The sequence below is a fragment of the Dasypus novemcinctus genome, unplaced genomic scaffold (genome assembly GCF_030445035.2).
Source record: "Dasypus novemcinctus isolate mDasNov1 unplaced genomic scaffold, mDasNov1.1.hap2 scaffold_189, whole genome shotgun sequence".
NCBI lineage: Eukaryota > Metazoa > Chordata > Mammalia > Cingulata > Dasypodidae > Dasypus > Dasypus novemcinctus.
This window is the reverse complement of record NW_026688167.1, coordinates 333,856-354,276: the sequence shown is the minus strand read 5'-3', so window position 1 is coordinate 354,276 and position 20,421 is coordinate 333,856. Positions and strand designations below refer to the sequence as shown.

The 20,421-nt window shown below is 42.9% G+C and overlaps 1 protein-coding gene across 2 annotated transcripts in view; it reads left to right on the top strand.

Moving 5' to 3' along the window:
* Nucleotides 1-19,543, top strand: part of GLRA1 (glycine receptor alpha 1) — a 93,373-nt gene extending 73,830 nt beyond the window's left edge. Inside the window, exons 8-9 of one of the 2 annotated variants that reach the window (XM_004453452.3) lie at nucleotides 6,065-6,211; nucleotides 15,478-19,543. In XM_004453452.3, the coding sequence (XP_004453509.1) occupies nucleotides 6,065-6,211; nucleotides 15,478-15,768 (438 nt within the window). In that variant the 3' untranslated portion in view covers nucleotides 15,769-19,543. Of the gene's footprint in view, nucleotides 1-6,064; nucleotides 6,212-15,453 lie in introns of both variants that reach the window. The other variant, XM_004453451.2, reaches the window with a different exon arrangement.
* The last annotated feature ends 878 nt before the right edge of the window (nucleotides 19,544-20,421 follow it).

Below are 20,421 nucleotides of genomic sequence, written 5' to 3'. Positions count from 1 at the left end.
TTCATTGATTGTACCTTTCATTCCCACAAGAGCTGCTATTTTTCTATGTATGCTTTCAAATTCTTCTTTGTGCTCATCCAATGTCTTCTTAATATCCTTAATCTCTTTAGCCATCTCATTGAATTTATTAAAGAGGTTTGTCTGAACATCTATAATTAGTTGTCTCAACTCCTTTATGTTAACTGGAGGCTTATCTTGTTCCTTTAGCTGGGCCATAGCTTCCTGTTTCTTGGTGTGCATTGTAATTTTTTATTGGTGTCTTTGCATCTGGCTTACTAGAGTATTTATTCTGGGTACAGTTTTTCTCTTTAGTTTGGGGCTTCCTACCCTTTTTCCCTTGCTGGTTGTGCAGTAGGAGCCAAGCATATAGTTGGTGCTATAAACTGTGGAGGCTCAAGCTGCCCTCATTGAGTCAGTGACCAGTGAAGCTTCTTCTAACTTTCTCCTTTGCCAGGGGTAGGGACAGAGTCACAGCTATGTGGAATAACCCAAGTGCAGGCTTAGTAGTTGTGGAGAGAGACTGATGAAGCTTCACATCCGTTTCTACTCTGCCTGGGGTGGGAATGGAGCTGCAGATGTGGGTAGCAATCTAGGCAGTGTGGGTCCAATATAACCGCAGTTGCCCTGGTAGACTTCTGATTTTCAGTCTATGCCAGCCAAAGTTACCTGCAGTTACCTGTATAGGCTGGTGCAGGACTCCTTGGGCTCCTCCCCACCAGAGGCGGGGCTGAAGCCTAGGCTAGGGCTGCAGGCTGATCTGCATGAAAGAAACTGGTTCTTGCTGACACTGAGAGTTTCAGTCAGTCTGGCATCCCCTCAGGCTGGGGGGCAGAGTCAGAATGGCAGCGACTGGCCTCTATCTGACTTGGGCTGGTTCTCACCCCAACTGTTCCCAGGGGTATCTCTTAGCTAGCTGAGTCTACTAATCAGTAGCCGAAATCAGCAGCCAACCATCTACTCCTCCCCTGTTTCTGGGAAATGGAACCTCCAACGCCAGCCACAGAATAGCCCCTGGGTCGGCTCATACCGCCAGAATAGGACAATCACTGGCCTCCCTGACCAGGCTGGTAATTTCCTAGAGATGCTGGCGCAGGTCCCCGCAACTTCCTCCCTGCTGGAGGTGGCAATGGGGCCTAAGATAGAGCTGCAATCTGATCTGGATGGAAAGAAGTCAGTCCCCACCAGCCCTGGGATTTTCAGTCCGCCCCACTTCCCCTTGTCCCAGGCACAAAGTTAAAATGGTGGCTCCCAGCCTCTTTCTGACTTGAACAGGCTCAAACCTTAGCTGTTCTCAGGATCCTACTGCAGGCCACTGAATTTACTCATCAGTAGCTGAAATTGGTGCCCAACTGTCTCTTCCTCTCCCATTTTGGGGAAGTGGAGCTTTTAATTCCAGCCATGGAACTGCTCTGGTGGTGACTTGTGCCTCCCGTGGAGGATGGGCACCAGCCTCAGGGGCATGGAGCGCTCTACTTACAAGTCTTCTCTGCAGATGGACAGTCTTCTTCTACTCCTTCAAGGACATTGCAGGATGCTCTTCTGGTCTCCTGGAGCCCCCAAACAGGTGCTTCAGCTAGCTCCAGAGAGCTCTGGGTGTTTGCTAACTGCCCTGTAGCAGGAGCTGACTCTAGGAGCTACTTACTCCACCATCATCTTGCTGGTTCTCTCCTGATTCTGTCACTTTCAATGCTAGCTTCACTATCAACTCTTGAACCATATTCTGCTCCTTTCATCATTAATGCTAGATACAGCCTTATTCACTAATCAGGTCCCACACCCTGCTTCGTTCACGATTATACTGTAACTAGACACATCATTCTGTTCCATTCACTTCTAACACCAGCCACGGCATTTCATTTCACTCATTACTAATACTAGACACTACTTCTCATCCAGTCATCCTTACAATAAATGTAACATTTTATTCCTAGGTCTCGTCTGTTATATTTGATTTTAACACTAGACATAATATTCTGCTCTCTTTACTATTAATGCCAGAGACAACATACTTTTCCATTCACTAATATTTAAGGCACAACATTCTATTCCTCTTGCTATTAATGCTTGGTACCTCATTCCCCTTTATTTGCTTTTAATGCTAGACACTGAATTCTACTACATTCACTATTATTATTTGACCCACATTATTTTCCATTCACTAGAAACTAGACTCAGCATTCTGCTCCATTTTCTCTTAACATATTTTACTTCACTCTCTATACTAAACATAGCTATTTCTAAACCATTTCCAATTAATACTGCACTTGCCATCCTGTTCCATTCATTTTTATTTTGATACAGAAAGGTTGAAAGAATATCTAATAAACACCCAAATACCCTTCACCTAGGTTGCTACCATTTTGCCATATTTGATAGATATAGATAGACAGATAGATAGATAGCCAGATATAAATATATGCAATTATTGCTGAAGGATACAGACTTCATGATACTCCACCTCTGAAAAAGGAATAAAGACCACGATGACGTTACCACATCTAAAAAGTGATATTAATTAAATAATATCTAATATGCAGTTCATATTTAAATTTTCCCATTTGTCGGAAAAAAAAACTGTCTTTTACAGTTATGGTACGGGAATCCAGAGTAGGATCCGATCAAGATTCATATTGCATATGATTTCTCTGTTTTGTCTCTTTTAATCTAGTGTAGCCTCCCCACTGTACTTTGTTTTTCATGACCTTGACTGTTCCACTAACATTTAATGTAAGACAAGATGTTCTGTTTCATTCACCATCAATCCTAGTACCTCCATTCACCCTTAAGACAAAACTTAACTGCCTTCTCTTTACACTATTAACACTAGACCTCACATTCTGTTGCATTCACTATAAACTTTTGAAATCAATTCTGCTCTGTTCACTGTTAGCACCTGACAACACATTCAGCTCTGTTTACTTATTAACAGTAGACACAATAGACTGATTCTTTTTCTTCTGCTAGAATCTACATTCTACTCTACTCTTAACTAGACTAAACATTCTGCTCCACACACTATTAAAAGTCGATGCCACATTCCCTCCCTTTAGACTCAACATTCTGTTCCCCTTACTATTATCATAACACTCAATCCAAACTCACCTCCATTCACTTTTTTAAAATGTATAATTCAGTGGATTTTAGTATATTCACAAAGGTGTGCAACCATCACCACTACTTAATTACAGAACACTTTTATTATCCCAGAAAGAAATCCTGTGCCCATTGACAGTCACTCCACATTCTTCCCAAGCCCATTATTTAATAGAATTACTGGTGAGGTACAATTTATGTCTGCCATTTTTCTGTTTGTTTTCTATATAACTTATGTCTTTTTTATGTCTCTGTTCCTCCATTACCTTCTTTTGTGTTAGTTATTTTCTAGTCTACCATTTTTTTCCCTGTCATTTCTTTTGCTATATTTTTGTTATTTCCTTTAGTGGTTGCCCTGGGGATTACAAATAACAGTTGATTTATAATCATCTAATTTGGATTAATACCAACTTCATTACAATACTATACCCATTTTGCTCCTATGTAGAATTTGTACTCCATCTCTGCCCTCCTTCTTGGTGCTGTTATTGTCACAAAAATTACATCTTTATTCATTGTATGCCCATCAACACAGATTTACAATTATTGTTTTATGCAGTTGTCTTTTAAATCTGAAATGACAAAAAAGGTTACAAACAAAAATATATACTGTCATACCTGTTGACCTATGTAGTTACCTTTACTGTACCTTTTATTTTTTCATGAGATTTTGAGTTATTCTCAAGTGTCCTTGCATTTAGCCTGGAAGACTCCCTTTGTTTTTCATGTAGTCTAGGTCTGCAAGTGAAGTCTCTGAGTTTATCTGGAATGTCTTAATTTTCCCTTCATTTTTAAAGTGCAATTTTGCTGAATACAGAATTCTTGGTTAAAGTCTTTCTTTCTGCACTTTAAATATGCCATCCATCCCACTGCCTTCTGGCCCCACGGTTTATAATAAGAACCAAGATGTTAATCTTATTGAGGCTCCCTTGTACATAATGCTTTCGAGATTCTCTGTCTTTATCTTTCATCAGTTTTATTGTAATGTCTCCATGTATGGATTGCTTTTGAGTTTATCCTACTTGGAGCTCGTTGAGCTTCTGAGATGTGTAAATTAATGGTTTTCATTAACGTTTTAGTGTGGGGAAAGCTTTTGGCCATTATTTTTTCAAATGTTCTTTCTGAGCCTTTCTCCCTTCTACTCGGGGACTCATTATGCATATGTTGGTACATATTGGTTTCTCACAAGTCTCTGAAGCTCTGATCATTTTTCTTCATTCTATTCCTCAGACTGGATCATCTCAAGTTTGCTGATTCTTTATTCTTCATTTTCACTGGCTCTTTTTTCCTCCTTGCTCAGACCTGCTGTTCAGTCTCTTTTCATTTCAGTTATTATACTTTTGACTCTAGAATTTCTATTTTGTTCCTGTTTACAATTTCTACCTCTTTGTTGACAGTCTGTACATGGTGAGATATTATTCTCAAGGTTGCCAGTAGTTCTTTGCTCATGGTTTCCTTTAACTCTTTGAGCATGTTTTAAAGAGTTGATTAAAGGTCTTTCTCTAGTAAATCTCATGTCAGAATTTCCTCAGTAACAGTTTCTTTTAACTGTGGTTTTTTTTGTCCTATGTATGGGTCAGACTTTTGTTTCTTTGCATGTCTTGTAAATTCTTTGTTGAAAACTGGGTATTTACATAATTTAATGAGTCAACTCTGGCAATCAGATTCTCACACGGACATACACACACACCTGTGGATTTGCTATTGTTCTTATCGATTATTTAGTGGCTTTTCTGAACTAATATGTGCAGTCTGTATTCTTTGTTGAGTGGGGCCACTGAAGTCTCTGCTAGTTAGCGTAGTAGTCAGTCAATGAGCAGACAGAGATTTCCTTAGATGCATGGAACTAAATCTTCCAGGCCCTTGTGTACATGTTTGGATACACATTCAGCTGTCAGCTAGGCAGTTTACAACTCCACCTTAGCCTTCACTTTCTGTTTACTGAAAGTCTCAAGTTTAACCAGAGGTGAGAACTTATGGCCTTCTCAGGTATTTATGGGCATGCACACAGCCCTAACTGTGTGTAGACTTCTAGATCTCAAGAAGATGGAGCTTTTCAAAGCCACTTATGGATATCTCATTCTACAGTTCTTCCTTTTAAGCTTTATGGTTAACCTATTGTTTGCCTTAGCTCTTATCTACTACCTCGGGTAGATTAATGTTCAACAATTGTTGCTGATGGTGTTCAACAAACACCCTTGGAGAAAACACTGTTAGCACTGAATCAACTCCAAGTCAGGTTAAATAAATACAACCTTAGGAGGGGGTCTTCCAGGGAATCCCCAGACAGGTCAAATGATGACATTCTCTGGGACTGGGCATTGAAGGAGCTCCAACTCTGTTCTGCCCTACCCAGTGGCTTCCAGGCCACTGGTTTTCACTGCAATTGTGTGATGTTGGTTTTCAAGACTACCACAGAGCTAGAAAGGCGAGGATGTAAATAGGACAAGTTAAAACACCACACAGAGATTCAGCCGTATTTCTTCAATAAACACTCACCAGACAGCTGTAAGTCTTTGGTTAACTACAGAATTCTGAAAAAGTGGATTCTGACTTTTACCAATGTTCTCATTTCTTTTTGGAGAAGAGAATCTTCAGAAGTCCTTTCTCTGCCATTACTGCAGACATCCTCCTTTTCCTTTTAGTACGAGGGGCAACAGTATGCTCCTATCACCCTTCAACTAAACACAATATTCTGTTCCATTAACTGATAATTCTAGACAATTCATCCTTCCCTCTTTAGTGCTCTTCTAGATACCACGTTCTGTTTTCCCCAATAATCTACCTAGTCTGCTTGATGCACTTCTCTTCCATTTTCCTCCCCTTTTCCCCACACCTCCCCACATGTCAACTCAGGAGAGGGGCAGCAGTGGTGATGGGGTTGTAATGAAAAGTGGAAAACATTCCACCATACTCAATATTTCACTCTTCTTTCCTGTCCTCACCTTCGTCACCCCCACCCCCACCTCAGGTTTCCTATGTGAAAGCTATCGACATCTGGATGGCAGTGTGCCTGCTCTTCGTGTTTTCAGCCCTGCTTGAATATGCTGCTGTAAACTTTGTGTCTCGGCAGCACAAAGAGCTGCTTCGATTCAGGAGGAAGCGGAGACATCATAAGGTAAGTCATTGGGTCGCTGCCTAAGATGGGAGAGCTGATGGTAAATGAGAGCATTCCAAGCAACATTCTCTTGTGATTCTTGTTTTACTGGATCATCCTTCTCAGTGGATAAAGCCGACAAAAAAAAATAGGGATTAAAGTCCTAGCTTCCCCTCCTATAAATAATGTCTTGGATGGATCTATAGGTGGTCACTCTTCCAACATTAACAACACTACAGTAATTAACAGGTTACAACTAAAGACAAAACTGATGAAACAAATGTTGGTGGGACCAAGATAATAACTAGCTGATAAATCCAAAAATGGAAGGCTGAAAGATATCAATCATTTTTTTCTGCAAGGCTACATTATATCAATAGGCTTGATTCCAAAAGAAAATATTGGGGGTAAAATCATGTCCCCCACAAAAGGCATGTTCAAGTCCCAATCCCTGGCCCTGTGGCCATGAACCCACTTGTAAATAGGACCTTTGGAGCTGTGATTAGTTAAGATGTGCCCAAACTGAATGAGGGTGGGCCTTAATCCAATAGGGCTGAAGTCCTTTAAGCAAAAGAAACCAGATATAGAAGGAGAAGCCATAGGAAGAAACCAGACACTGGACATAAACGGAAACCAGAAGAGAAAGGAGAAGACACTCTCATGTGTATAGCCATGGGAAGGAAAAGCCAAAAATCAAAGATCTCTGGCAGCCAGCCCCAGAATGCCACAGTCTTCAGGGAGAAAGCATCGCCTTGCTGACATCACAATTTTGGACTTCTCCAAGCCTCGAAGCCAAGAGCCAGTAAATTCCCATTGTTTAAACCAACCCATTGCAAGGTGTATGTTTTACCAACTGAGAAACTAAAGCAATTTTTGGTACCAGAAAGTGAGGTACTGCTGTTATAAATACCTAAAAATGTAGACATGTCTTTGGAATTGGTTAATGAGTAGAGGCTGGAAGAATTATAAGGTTCTTGATAAACAAACCCTAGAGTACTTTGAAGAGATTGTTGGGAAGAATATAGACATTAAAGGTACTTCCAATGAGGCTTAGAAGGAAATGATGAATGTATTATTGGAAACTAGAGGAAAGGTGATCCTTGTTATAAAATGCAGAGAACTTGGCAAACTGTGTTCTGATGTCAGATGGAATGCAGAACTTGAAAGTGATGAACTTGGATACTCAGATGAGGCAATTTCCAAGCTAACTGTGGAAGCAACAGAATTTATATTCCTATGTATATCCTGGTTTCTCCTTGAATCTCATAATAGATTATAAGAGGAAAGGTATAAGCAGCAAATTAAACTCTTTAGCAAAAAGAAACCAAAAATTAATGACTTTGAAAATCCAGAGACTATCCAGATGGTGTGTTCTGAGACTAGGGCCCAAAGAAACTCTGTCAGGAACTTCCCTGAGCTTCTAAAAAGTGAGCCCCCAGAGAATGTGGCTCTATGCAAGGGTTTAGCTGAACAGCCCTTTGCTTAGGAGAATAGGAATATGACTCATGCATTCATTCAACTCTTTCAGTGGAAGTAAGGATTGGAAATGCAGTCATTCAATAAGAATCTATAAAAATTCTGTTGTCTGATGGCTTAGGCCCAATTGAACTTCACGCAAATCTGACAAGATTTTTGGAAAATTTGTATGAGTAGAACCACTGTCAGACATTACTGAAAGGGACAGAAGAGGGATGAATTGAAGGAAGAATGTCCTTCAAGGACAAAACCATGAAATCAGACATCTGGACTAAAAAGATCTTGGGCCAAAAGGGCAGGCCACCCATGTGTGTGGAAAGGGCAGGTCTGCCTCTGTGCGTGGATGGTGAGTCCTGTGTCCTGGCATTGGTAGAAACCTAGCTGCCATTCCGTTGCTCAGAGGTGGGGGCTACTCCCCAGTATTCAGGGAGAACATAGCCACTGCACAAGCACTTGGAAGGGGTGAGGCTGCCTCCAGCAGGCCTATAGAACAAAGCCACAAACCACAGGTATCTCTCATACCTTGAAAGCTAATGGAGTTTGCTCTGCTGGGTTTGGACTTGTTTGGGACTGGTGACACCTATTTTCATCCCCAATATTTCCCTTCTGGAGTAGGAATATTTATCCTACACCTGTCGCACCATTGTATACTAGAAGCAGATCACTTGTTTTCTAGGTTTCACAGGTCCATCAGACAGAGGAATTTTGCTCCAGGATGGACTACACCCGTATCTGATTTTGATGAACTTAGTATTGTTACTGAAATGACTTTAGGCTTTTAGAATGCTGTGATGGAATGAATGTGTTCAGACCCCAACCCTAGTCCTGTGAGTATGAACCCATTTGTAAATAGGACGTTTGCAGCTGTTATTAGTTAAGACGTGCCCAAAATGAATGAGAGTGGGCCTTAATCCAATATACCAGAAGTCCTTATAAGCAAAGGAAATTGGATGCAGGAGAGAAGCCACGGGGAACAGTCCAGAGCTGGAAGTCAACAGAAATCAGAAGAGAAAGGGGAAGACGCTGCCTTGTGCATTGCCATGGAATGGGCAAGCCAACAACCAAGGATCTCTGATAGCCAGAGCCCCAGAATGCCACAGTGTTCAGGGAGAAGGCCTCATCTTGTTGATGCCTTGGTTTTGGACTTCTCCTAGCCTCAAAATCAAGAGCCAACACATTCTCATTATTTAAGTCAACCCAATATATGGTATTTGTTTTAGCATCCTAGAGATTAAAAGAGAGAATTTCACCACTAAAGATGGGATCTTAAAGTAGAATCTCCAGGTTCCTGGTCTTCTTGCTTCCCTCCCCTAGGAAAGGGATAAGAAAGATCTTCTCCCAAAGTGAGCTGTCTCACCTAATGAAGGGGTTGAATAAAGGAATATTTGGCAGGCCATCTCTGAAAAGTCACTGACCTCTGTTAACTCAGAGGCTGTGTTCCAACCAAAACATGCCATTGGAGGTGTCCAGCCTGTGAAAGCAAGGAGGCTCCACAGCCTGGCACATTTGTGCTTGCGCAGGAGCTCTTTCTCCTGGAGATCAGAGACCCTACTTTCCTTTCCAGCCTCATCTTCACATCACTTTCCCCTTGGCTCTCAGAACACCAGCCACGTTAGTGTTTTTCATAGTTCCTGAAACACACACGGGACTTAAGATATCTTGTTCTCTCTTCCTGGATTGCTCTTCCAGTACAATTCGATTAGTATAACCCATTATTTTCCATTTCTCAGCTGAGACATCTTTCTAGTTGAGGTCTAAGACCTTTATTACAGTTCTCATGCAAGGTTGTCAGGTCTGGTTTTGCAGATTCTAACCTACAAGAGCACCTGGCTTAAGGGACACTCTTCTCAGTAAGCCATTCCCTTGCAAGGGCTGCATAAACCCAAGGGAAGGGGTTCTTTTTTCTAATTCATATGCTCAGAGAGGGGGATGCCCTTTCCTAATTTCCACAAAGGCACTGTGGGTGCTGGCAAAGGCCATGTTCTAATTGAACTAGGTTTCTTTCCATCTGAACATTTGCCTTGGCTTATAATTATGCATTCAGTGATGTGATTGTTTACTGCTCGTGACTTCCAATGAATTATAAGCTCCATAAGGTCAAAGACCATCTCTATTTTTGCTCAGTGCTGTATTTCTTGTGCCTAACATGATGTCTGACATATAGTAAAAATGCAATAGACTTTTGTTGAACAAATGGACACAAAAATGAACAAACTAATGAACAAAGAGAAGGTCTTCCCCCCGCAGAGTCTGGCCTCAAGTCTTTCCAGTGAAGATTAGAGCAACTTATAACCATACAGTATGAACTGTCAGGCACACCACCGCCATACACCTGCCACACACCAAGGTCCTTAAAGCTTTAGATTAACCTATTTAAAATAGCTGTCTTAAAAAAAAAAAATAGCTGTCTCTCCAGCTACAATACACTATTACAAAGGACTCTGCTTCTTTAGCCCTCTTTGGTATGTGATTTCAAGCTAGCTGTTTTCTGGGCCCAGTTTCTCATCTGTAAAATGGGCATACTGTTGGCTCTGGTGAGGATTAAATTACAAATGTGAAAGTAGCATGAAGTTTTACTCTTGCCACAAAGTGCCAAAAATTAAATTGATCATATATGCACAGATTTCCATCAGTATGTTTCCCAAGGAGCAGCAATCTAATTCAACTAACTTGTGGCAATTTACCATAGATAGGAGGCAGATTGTTCCATAAAGAAGATGTCCATGGGTGTTAAAACAATCTATCATCATCCTTCTAAACCTGCACTGGAAGAAGAAACTACCTTGGGTATAGCAAGCTAGACAGGACTTCTTAAAGGATCCCTGGTTATGGTTCTTCTATATTGTCCTTTGAATACCTAGCTTTAAAAAAAAATCCAAGCAAGAAACTGCCAAACACAACTATATCTGGGGTTTATTTTTTTACTTTTCCTTTTTTCCTCATGGATTAACTGTTTTTTACATTTCCTCAGTGTATTAGTCAGCCAAAGAGGTGCTGATGCAAAATACCAGAAATTGATTGGTTTTTATAAAGGGTATTTATTTGGGATAGGAGCTTACAGATACCAGGCCATAAAGGATAAAAGTTACTTCCCTCACCAAAGTCTATTTTCCCATGTTGGAACAATATGACTGCCAACATCTGTGAGGCTTCAGGCTTCCTGGGTTCCTCCCTTCCAGGATCATGCTTCTCTCTGGGTTCAGGGTTCCTCTCTTCCCAGGGCTTGCTTCTTCCTGGGCTCAGGTTTCCTCTCTTCCTGGGGCTCACTTCTCTTTCCTCTGTGAGCTTACTTCCTGGGCCTCTAACTTAAGGCTTCAGCATCAAACTCCAACATCAAAATTCTAACATCAAAAACCCTCAAATCTGTCCTTTGCCATGCCTTCTATCTGTGAGTCCCTACCCACCAAGGGGTGGGGACTCAATGCCCTAATGACATGGCCCAATAAAAGCCCTAATCATAACTTAATCACACCCAGGTAGAGACCAGATTATAAACACAATCCAGTATCTATCTTTGGAATTCATAACCATATCAAACTGCTACACTCTGCTAGAAGGTTAATACATTTGTCAGGGAGAAATGTCTTTGGGAACGCTATGTCCAAAATATTTGGTTAGTAGGCTGCCATGTTTATAATACCATATTATCTGCTGCACAACTCCAGGGGGCGCCATTTGCACAGCCTATAAAGTGAATGGAGACCTCTGCAGATGTGAAGTATGGTGGGCCTTTAGTACTACCAAAGGCCTGCTTACCCACTGAAGGGAAATGAAAGCTTTCTCCCTGGCCAGGTAAAGTAAGTCCATTAGGGCCTCTTGACAAATCTGTTCTAGTTTTGTCAGTATCAAATGATCAGAGAGATGCTCCCTGCTCAGTTCCCTCTTCACTCTCCAACACCATCTTCTGGAGATCTCAGAGATCATCCTGTCTGCTCCTCCCATGCAACGGATGGAGGAGGCTGATGCCAGAGAGGTCGAGAAAGTCACCAGGGTCCCCAAGAGCTCTGATGGCATCGACCATACACCACAAACTGCTTATCTGCTAGTCAAAGTTTCCATACTAAATCAGGCAAAAAATAAAATTGCCTTTTTTAGAGCTTAAATAAAACTAAGGTTTATCCCAAGGCAGAAGTAAAAAATTAGTAGTCATGGAGAGGGTGTAGCCCAGCGGTTGAGCACCTGTTTCACATGTACGGGGTCCTGGGTTCAATCCCCAAGTACATCAAAAACAAAACCAAACCAAAAAAACCTAGTAGTCAGGAACTAGATTTGGCAGCAAACATCTTTAGTTTGGCCAGGTCAGTGTTTCAAAAATCTGAAATAAGGTAAGAACATTTAAAAATGGCTTTACTTGAAAAATCACAGCATCTGGCCAAACTGGATTCACATCTCCACTGAGTTCAGTGCACTGGCAGGCATTCTCCAGTTTACCTCATTCCCCAACATTCCCTGCTGTCTCTTCTAGCTGGAGATATTTTTCAGCCCCAGCTCATTTCAATACTCTCATTTCTCCTGCTTGGCCCCTGGTATGCATTTGAATTTGTGACCTCTTTCTTAAGGGCTCTGAATTTAGCCCAAATATCAGGAACTACAAGAGCACAGAATAGGGCTCACCACAAAGAAGAGCTTCCTTGGAGTAAGCCACCCTGGCTGTAGCTTTTACACTGAAGTGGGCAAGCTTGAGCTGCTGAAACCTCCTTGGCAGAAAGGTTACAAAGGGAATTTTAAGGCCCAGATGGTGAGTGGAGAGGAACTAGCTAGATACCTGAGTTTTTCAGAGCCTGCGAGCTTGGCCAGGCTCCCCCAGCTCCCACCACCTTTCCCATGTTACCTCATTTGTTGGGCAGAAAGCACCTGGTCTTCAGCTGGCCGGCCTCATTAGGCAGATTATTAGGCAGCCCCTGTGAGCCCCAGACTCAGCAGGCCCAGCACCACCATCCCTGGGTTCTAGAGTACACTACCAGATTTCCCCACTCCACCCCAAGACAGCTCCAGAGGGAGTTGGGCATTCATTTCCTGCCACCTGCTGGGTGGAATATGAATAGCAAACCTTTTTCCTTTTTCCCAGCTACACTAAAATTGATATTCTAGCCTGCTTGTAGTCCTTCTAGTCCACAACTCTACCCCCTTCCAGTCCTTCGTTTAACAGATGAGGGAGGCAGACAATTTGTCCAAAGCCATAAGGAAATTTAATATGGTATCTCCCCCTGTATAACAAGGGCCCAGTGAAAAAACATGTTCAGTCCCCTCATCCGCTCCACTCCAGCAAGAGCAGTTTTGTATTGATAGGCAGACCCAGGCTCCTTTCGACACTGGGTCCAGTTATTTGGCTAGTTTCCCTACTCCTCTCTTTGGCCCTGGCACAGGCTCACTACTACTCGCCTCCCCATATACATTTATTGAGCATCTATTTGCCAGGCACTGTAGTACAACTTTTCCCCTCTCTTCTGCCACTTCTGCAATAAGTGTTGGTCCAAATGCATTCATTTGCCAAAAATTTCCTGAGCATTTATCATATATCTCACACCATTCTGATGATAGGGATACAGCCCTCTAAAATAAAATGTGGGGGAGGCTGGGGCTGGTAAAGATAGAAATAAACATTTATTGATTTAACAAATATTTACTGTGTTTTGCGCTTATGTGCCAGGCACTATGTTCATATGTGCAGTGTTGAGATGCAGTTGGCACACATGCCACTTTGCTTCTGCCTTCAGAGAGCTTCCAGTCTAATGGGAGAGATAAGACCTTTAAAATAAAAATAGTAAAAAGAGAGAGAGATGTACAGGGAGTTTTTAGAGCACATAGTAGGGACACTAAGCCTATGCTTGGGAGGTCAGGGAAGGTTTTCTGAGTAAAAATTATTTAGGAAGGGAAAACGGACTTTGGCCCAGTGGTTAGGGCGTCCGTCTACCATACGGGAGGTCCGCCGGTTCAAACCCCGGGCCTCCTTGACCCGTGTGGAGCTGGCCATGCGCAGTGCTGATGCGCGCAAGGAGTGCCGTGCCACGCAAGGGTGTCCCCCGCGTGGGGGAGCCCCACGCGCAAGGAGTGCGCCCGTGAGGAAAGCCGCCCAGCGTGAAAAGAAAGAGCAGCCTGCCCAGGAATGGCGCCGCCCACACTTCCCGTGCCGCTGACGACAACAGAAGCGGACAAAGAAACAAGACGCAGCAAATAGACACCAAGAACAGACAACCAGGGGAGGGGGGGGAAATTAAATAAATAAATAAATCTTTTTTTTAAAAAAAAATTATTTAGGAGAAAGAGGAGTTGCAAGTAGAAAGAACAACTTGAACAGAGGCCCAGAGATAAAGAGAAGGAACATGGCACCTTCAAGGAATGGAAATATTTCAGGCTGACTGGAGAATAGAATGCCAGGCAGAGAGTGGTACAAGATGAGGATGGAGAAGTAGACAGGGTCAGCCTTACAAGACCTGTTCACCATGTTCAGCATATTAATTATCCTGAAGACAACAGCAGCCTATTAAAAGAGAAATAGAACTGTAAGATCTGTGCTATAACAACTCAGATGAGTTGGGGACCAGACTGGTGGCAGCAGGGAAACTAGAGGTTGTCACAGTAAGTCCAGCCGAGAGATGGTGGCCCAAGCGAGGGTGGCAAGAGTGGAGATGTGGAGGCATCAGTGGCTTCTATACTGAGTTCCTTGTTCTTTTTTGGCCCTGTCCTGCACAGGAACAAGGAATAAGGAGAAGATAGGGTCCCTATCCTGAAAGCTTTATCCGGGAGGGCAGAGTTAGCTGATGAAACCTGCCCAGGGCCACATAGTGAGTCAACAGCTCAGCTAGGACCAAAACACTGCCCCACCCCCTGGAGCTCACATGGGAGGATAACAAGGCTGCACATGATAAGAGCAGGCAATAGTACCTCGAGGACTCAGACCAGGCAAGGTTGCCATGAGTTGGGAAAAGGATGCACTAGAAGGATAGAGGTAGAAGGTATTATGGTAGTGGACATAAGTCAAGGAGGTGGAAATGTCCAGGGGGTGATTGAGAAGGTGCAAAAAATTTGGCAGGGATGCAAAGCATTGGTACGGGGGGGTTGGGGGGAGCCTAGAAAGGTAAGTTGGAGCCAAACGATAAAGGGCCTTGAAAGATAACTTGTCTGAAAATCCAGAGCTCTGTCTGAGGTCACAACTACCAGGGATATGGGAACACAGAGGGAACTTCCAAAAGAAGCTGTGAACTCCTGGCTTGAGAGATGGAGGTGAGGCCCAGAGCTCCTGCTCCTTCCTGGGCTATTCACCTCCTCTTCACCCAGGGGGTGTCATTAATTGGGGTGTGGGGTGGGGGAAGAGGGCATGGAGGTAACAGAGGCAAAGCAGGGGATCTCTCCAAATTGTCCTCTGAATAGCTAACAGAAATCCAGTACAGCATCCAGAGTATCTGCTCATCTAGAATCTCCCCAGATCGTCAAGAGAAGCTTGTGAGGTAGTGGGGTGAATCTTATCCTCCACTTACCAGGATGGGAAAAAACCCTGAGACTCAGAGAAGGAAGTGAATTGCCTAAGGTGATACAGTCAGCATGCGATAGAGCCCAGGCTTGAGCAGCAAAGGTCTCCGGGCTCTAAACCACATTCCTATCCCCTGGTTTGCATCTGTTTCAGCTTGCAAGTGGCGCCCCTCTATAAGGCAGAACTCCCCAGCCAGCCAATAGCCTTCAGGAGCCTGGTGCGGTCTGGGTGGCAGAAAGAACTAGATGGGCATGGCCTGGTCCCCAGGGGAGTGCCTTGCAGGGAGGGTGCCCAGACGCTGTCTTATTTTAAGTAGAGCCCCATGTTGAATCTATTCCAGGAGGATGAGGCTGGAGAGGGCCGCTTCAACTTCTCTGCCTATGGGATGGGCCCAGCCTGTCTGCAGGCCAAGGACGGCATCTCGGTCAAGGGTGCCAATAACAACACCACCACCAACCCCCCTCCTGTGCCATCCAAGTCCCCGGAGGAGATGCGAAAACTCTTCATCCAGAGGGCCAAGAAGATCGACAAAATATCTCGCATTGGCTTCCCCATGGCCTTCCTCATCTTCAACATGTTCTACTGGATCATCTACAAGATCGTCCGTAGAGAGGATGTCCACAACCAGTGAAGTGTCTGGATGCGGGGGGAGGCTGGGAGAGGGCAGGGTGGGAAGAGCACAGGAATCTGAGCCTAAGGACAAGAAGGAGGAGAAAGGGAGGGCCACACATACACAACTCTCTCTTTCTCTGCAATATGTGCAATAGCAAAATGCAGCGATGCATGAATTTTAGAATGTGGCAATATCTATTTAACCTCGGGTGGGCTGGTGGGAGGTGGGGAGGGAGGGACTTTTCTAATATAGGAACTGAAGGCTGGGAGGAAGGGGTGGGGGGATAACAGCTTTCAAAAATTTGAGTCCATGGGTTATGCAGTTTTCCTGTTTCGAAGGAGATTGCAGTCTGCCCCAGAGCAGAAGGAAAGCAATGTAATATATGATATATATTCATGCTTAATACTAATGCAAAACCACAAGAACAAAAGATTTGTTTCTTAACCTATCAGCCTAGTAACTGCTTAAATTTTTAAAGTCACAGACGTGATGAACAATTTTTCCCAGAGTGGAAACTGTCACAAATAAACTTGATCCGGTGTGTGTCCCACATCACACCCCTCCAGTTGCCATACCTATCTTCGTACTAGCCCAGGTGGACACATGTCAAAAAGCCATTCCACCTCTGCTTTAAGAGGGTTGCATGGGGCATGGGCAGTGGAAATGGGGAAAGTTGGAGAGAAGGCAGTGACTAAGGAGATGGGACAATTCAGAGATTCAAGGATTGAGAATCAAAGTTGCTCCCCCTCAATCCTCATGTCTCAAGGCAAAGAACCGCACTTGCCCCTCTCTGCCTTCTCGCTTCTGTGCTTCGACACCTGCCCCCCACCACCACCCAGAAAAGGCCGCCGTGGTTTCCTCATTATATTGCCAATATGCAATCTTTTTTATGGTTAAAACAAAGAGTAATAATATCAAGAAAATAATATGCAGATAGACTGTGTAAACAGATGCACTTTTTAAAAATGTCTATTTTTTGGGAATTGCAAGTGGGTGTATGTTTGGGAAGATGGGGCCAATAGAATGAAATAGATTTATTATATAATGACACTACACAGTGAAGGTTTAAGAGGTGAAAGGGTAGTGCTGAGGCTGCTGCAGTTAGGTATATATGGGTGGGAAGAGAGTAATGTTCAGCAAGTCTGTCCATTATATTTTGACACTTCATATATCATAATAAATATGTGAGAAACTTGGGGGAATTCTAAATGACCCCATTATATTTTTATATGTCTTTTTTCCCCCTTTTGTGAGGCTTAGTTTAGCTTTAATATTTAGGAAAGTTAGACAAATATTTTTCTTTCCTTCTAACTCTGAAGAGCCAGGACTGTATGTTCCAAAATAGCAAGGACACTCCAGAATAAAAGGAGAGGGGCTAGGAGAGGAAGTGTGTGTGTGTGTGTGTGTGTGTGTGTGTGTGTGTGTGTGTGAGGGGGCTCCTGAAGGACATGACTATTTATAGATGGGTGGTCTTCAAGGTGAACCAAGGTGGTAGAATTCGAGGGGAGCTGCCTCCAGCAGGCCTCTGTCCACTCTCTGCCAACACCACTACACCTGAAATAGGTGTGCTGAAAGATAGCACCATTGTCTGTGACATTCTCCCTGCTTTGGTCTCCTGACCAGCACGCTGGGACCCATTTCTTTCTTGGCACTTTAGTATCTTGGCTTTGGTAGGTAGGTAGGATGGCAAGACAGCTGACGATCACTTCATACTGAAGCCCGGAGCTTCATTTGTGTCTTTAGAGCACCTCTGACTTGGGGCAAGGTGGAGAGGGAGTGAAGTGATGAGACACTGGAAGCCTAGTTCCTCCCTAAAGGACCTACCCCCAGAGAAATTTCTCCCATTCCACGTGGCAAAATAGCTAATGCTTAAACAGGCCCCAAAAAAGCAGGCCAAGACAAGGGTCTAGAGTGATTTAGGCAAATAAAATGCACAATCCAGCCAAAAATGGATTTGGCTTTGAGGCTTGAATGAAAAAACTGTTTACATCCAGGTTCCAAAGCCAATGAATCATTGCCTTCCCTTCTATTGATCTGTAAACCAGAAATTTAAGTTGCTTTTCCAGCCTTGGATGATGTAGGATAGAATCTGGTATTCTTTTTTCCTAAGAAAACTTAGGGGATGGGGGCCAAGTGGGTAGTCGTCTTTCATCTAAAACTTTCCTTTTCCCTACCACAAACATGTGCCCAAAGGAGAAAAAGTTTAAAAAGAGGGACTTGAACGATCACTACCAACTAGTACAAAAGTAGAGCATCAGTTTCTGAACTGTTATTAGCACTTTTCATAAGCACTATATTCACTTTAATTAAGGCAGAAAAAACCCTCAGTTCTAAGGTGGTGCCTGAGTCTTTGGAGTTGCTATTAGCTCATGTCACTGGTACTTTATTTAAGCAGAAAAACTTTTTTTAAATAAAAATTTTAAAAAAGCAAACCCTTCCCTACACTTTACTCATTACTTTACTTGAGAATGTCTGAAGTTTAGGTGACTCAGACAACAGAGGTCCAAGGCCTCCATCAGGGACTAAAGTCATACCAATTATTCTAAGATATTCTGTCTCCACTCAAACAGCAAAATCAACAAATTCCAAACCGGCCTCCTTATCCGAGGTGGCTGGGATCACTCTGAGACAGAGGAATCACTGGGCCATTTGCCCAGCCTCTGCTGGGTCCTTAAACTTCTGCCACCATATTCAGTTTCTGGGCCCACTGGGAACTGCCAGGTTTAGTTGACAGCATCTAATAGACAATGGAATCTCTTTAAGAAGAAAGAGATTGTCACTGGACTCTTCTCTTAGACTCTTTCAAACTTAGTGACCCTAAAGGAAAATAAATGAGTGGAGGCACATATAGCAGTGAAAAGGAGGACCTGCATTTTAGTCTTGCCACCAGTATCCGTGGTGACCTTGGGTAAATTACTAAGCTTTAGTTTCTCTAAATACACAACAGGGAGAATGGTATAAGTAATCTCAAATCCCTCCTAGCTTTAACTACTCTGTGAATCTATGCTTGGACTCGTCTATAGGAAGTTCATACAGCTCAAAGTTTAATATCACTTTGAGGACTAAACCCACTTTTGGGTGTGCACAGTGATGCACAATTCTTATTGCCTTTCTTCTTTGGAAAATTTGCAGACTCGTTTTTCCCTCTGTTCCATTTTATTAAAGGTAAACAGTAGTGGAGAAAGGACATCAATCATCATAAAGTTAAAAATACCATCACTGTGACTGCCTCCTTACTAGAAGCTGGTAAGCAGGGCTTGGTCATGGTACAGTCTAAATCAGCTTTAGGATTGGGGGTCAGATCTGAGACTAACAGCTATTTCCCAGCCCAGTTGGAAGGCCAGCCCAGGGCTAATACATCTCTGGAAGCCATGATATTTCTTCAACAAGTACCTTCCGCACATTCTCCACCCCAACTCTGAAGCGTCAGGCAAAATTGAGTTTTCTCTGTGGCTTGTATTTCCCTGATTGGCTAGAAGGTTTGCACTCTGAAGGCCTGGTAGGGTCTGTTAAGAAAGGGGGAAGGGACCTCGATCTGAAATGCAGCATCTTTAATTCATAAACCAACCAGACCAAAAATTCTCTAAACAGGCAAGCAGGAAGCATGTTCTTAAAATATAATTTAGCTTTTTTCTTCCCCTTAACTAAGTCTTCTCTCAGAAACCAGCTCTAGAAATTAATTAAGAATGCTTGGGGGAGGGGGGTAAAATGTAATATGGAAACTGTTTTCATTTTCTGCATGATTTTTCTGTAAACCTACAACTTCTCTAATTAAAAAAAAAAAAAAAAAAAAGAACCCTTCTGTTTTTCTACAGATCTTTCTTGAAGCCAGAAACAGAAGCTTGCCAAAGGTAGGAGTAAAAGAAATACACATTGTTTAAAGTGAGCTTTCTTTTAAGTTACTTGCATCAGTGTAAGGTAAAACATATGTTAGCAAGGCTTTGGTCTCACAGTATCCTGAAATCCCAAAGTATAGGGAGAACATCCTTGGGCAAGATGAAGTACCTATAGGTATAAAAAACTTTTTAAAAATCTGAACTGATGCCCTCCCCTCCCCAGCCCAGCCTAGTATTAAGAGAATGAAAGAGATGACTTTGTCCCAGATGAGGATCCCAGAATGTCAAGGACAAGGGCATTCTGCAAACATCTCCTCTAGGCCTGAGTAATTTAGAATCCTGAGGGCCTGGACTAGATAATGCCACTGACAAATTATTATCCTGTTGCTTCCTTAAGGATTTCTCAAACTGTAGAGACAGGAATGGCAGGAGATAGGTTTGCAAATACATGGGTGCTATTTCATGCTGTTTTGATGGAGCTGTGGGGTTATTTAAAGCAATAATTAAGGTGCTATATCATTCTTTGGAACAGCAAAATGAGTTGCAAAGCAGAAATTATTGCCCAATAATTTTTAAGATCATTAAGGCTTCTTCAGCTAGCATCCAAACCATTATTTCTCCCTCTTTTCCTCTCTCCCCTCCCCATTACCTCCATCTCTGTTGGCCTTTCCTGTTTCATCAGTTTGTGTATCTCATTTTGTGAAACCAAACACTTTCAGAACATACTGATTTATTTTCATGGGATGGGGCTAGAATGGACACACACAGTAGCTCCAATCTCATTTGTTTTAGGGTTCCAATTTCTATTCCTCCTCTTGCCCATGTGCTTCATGGT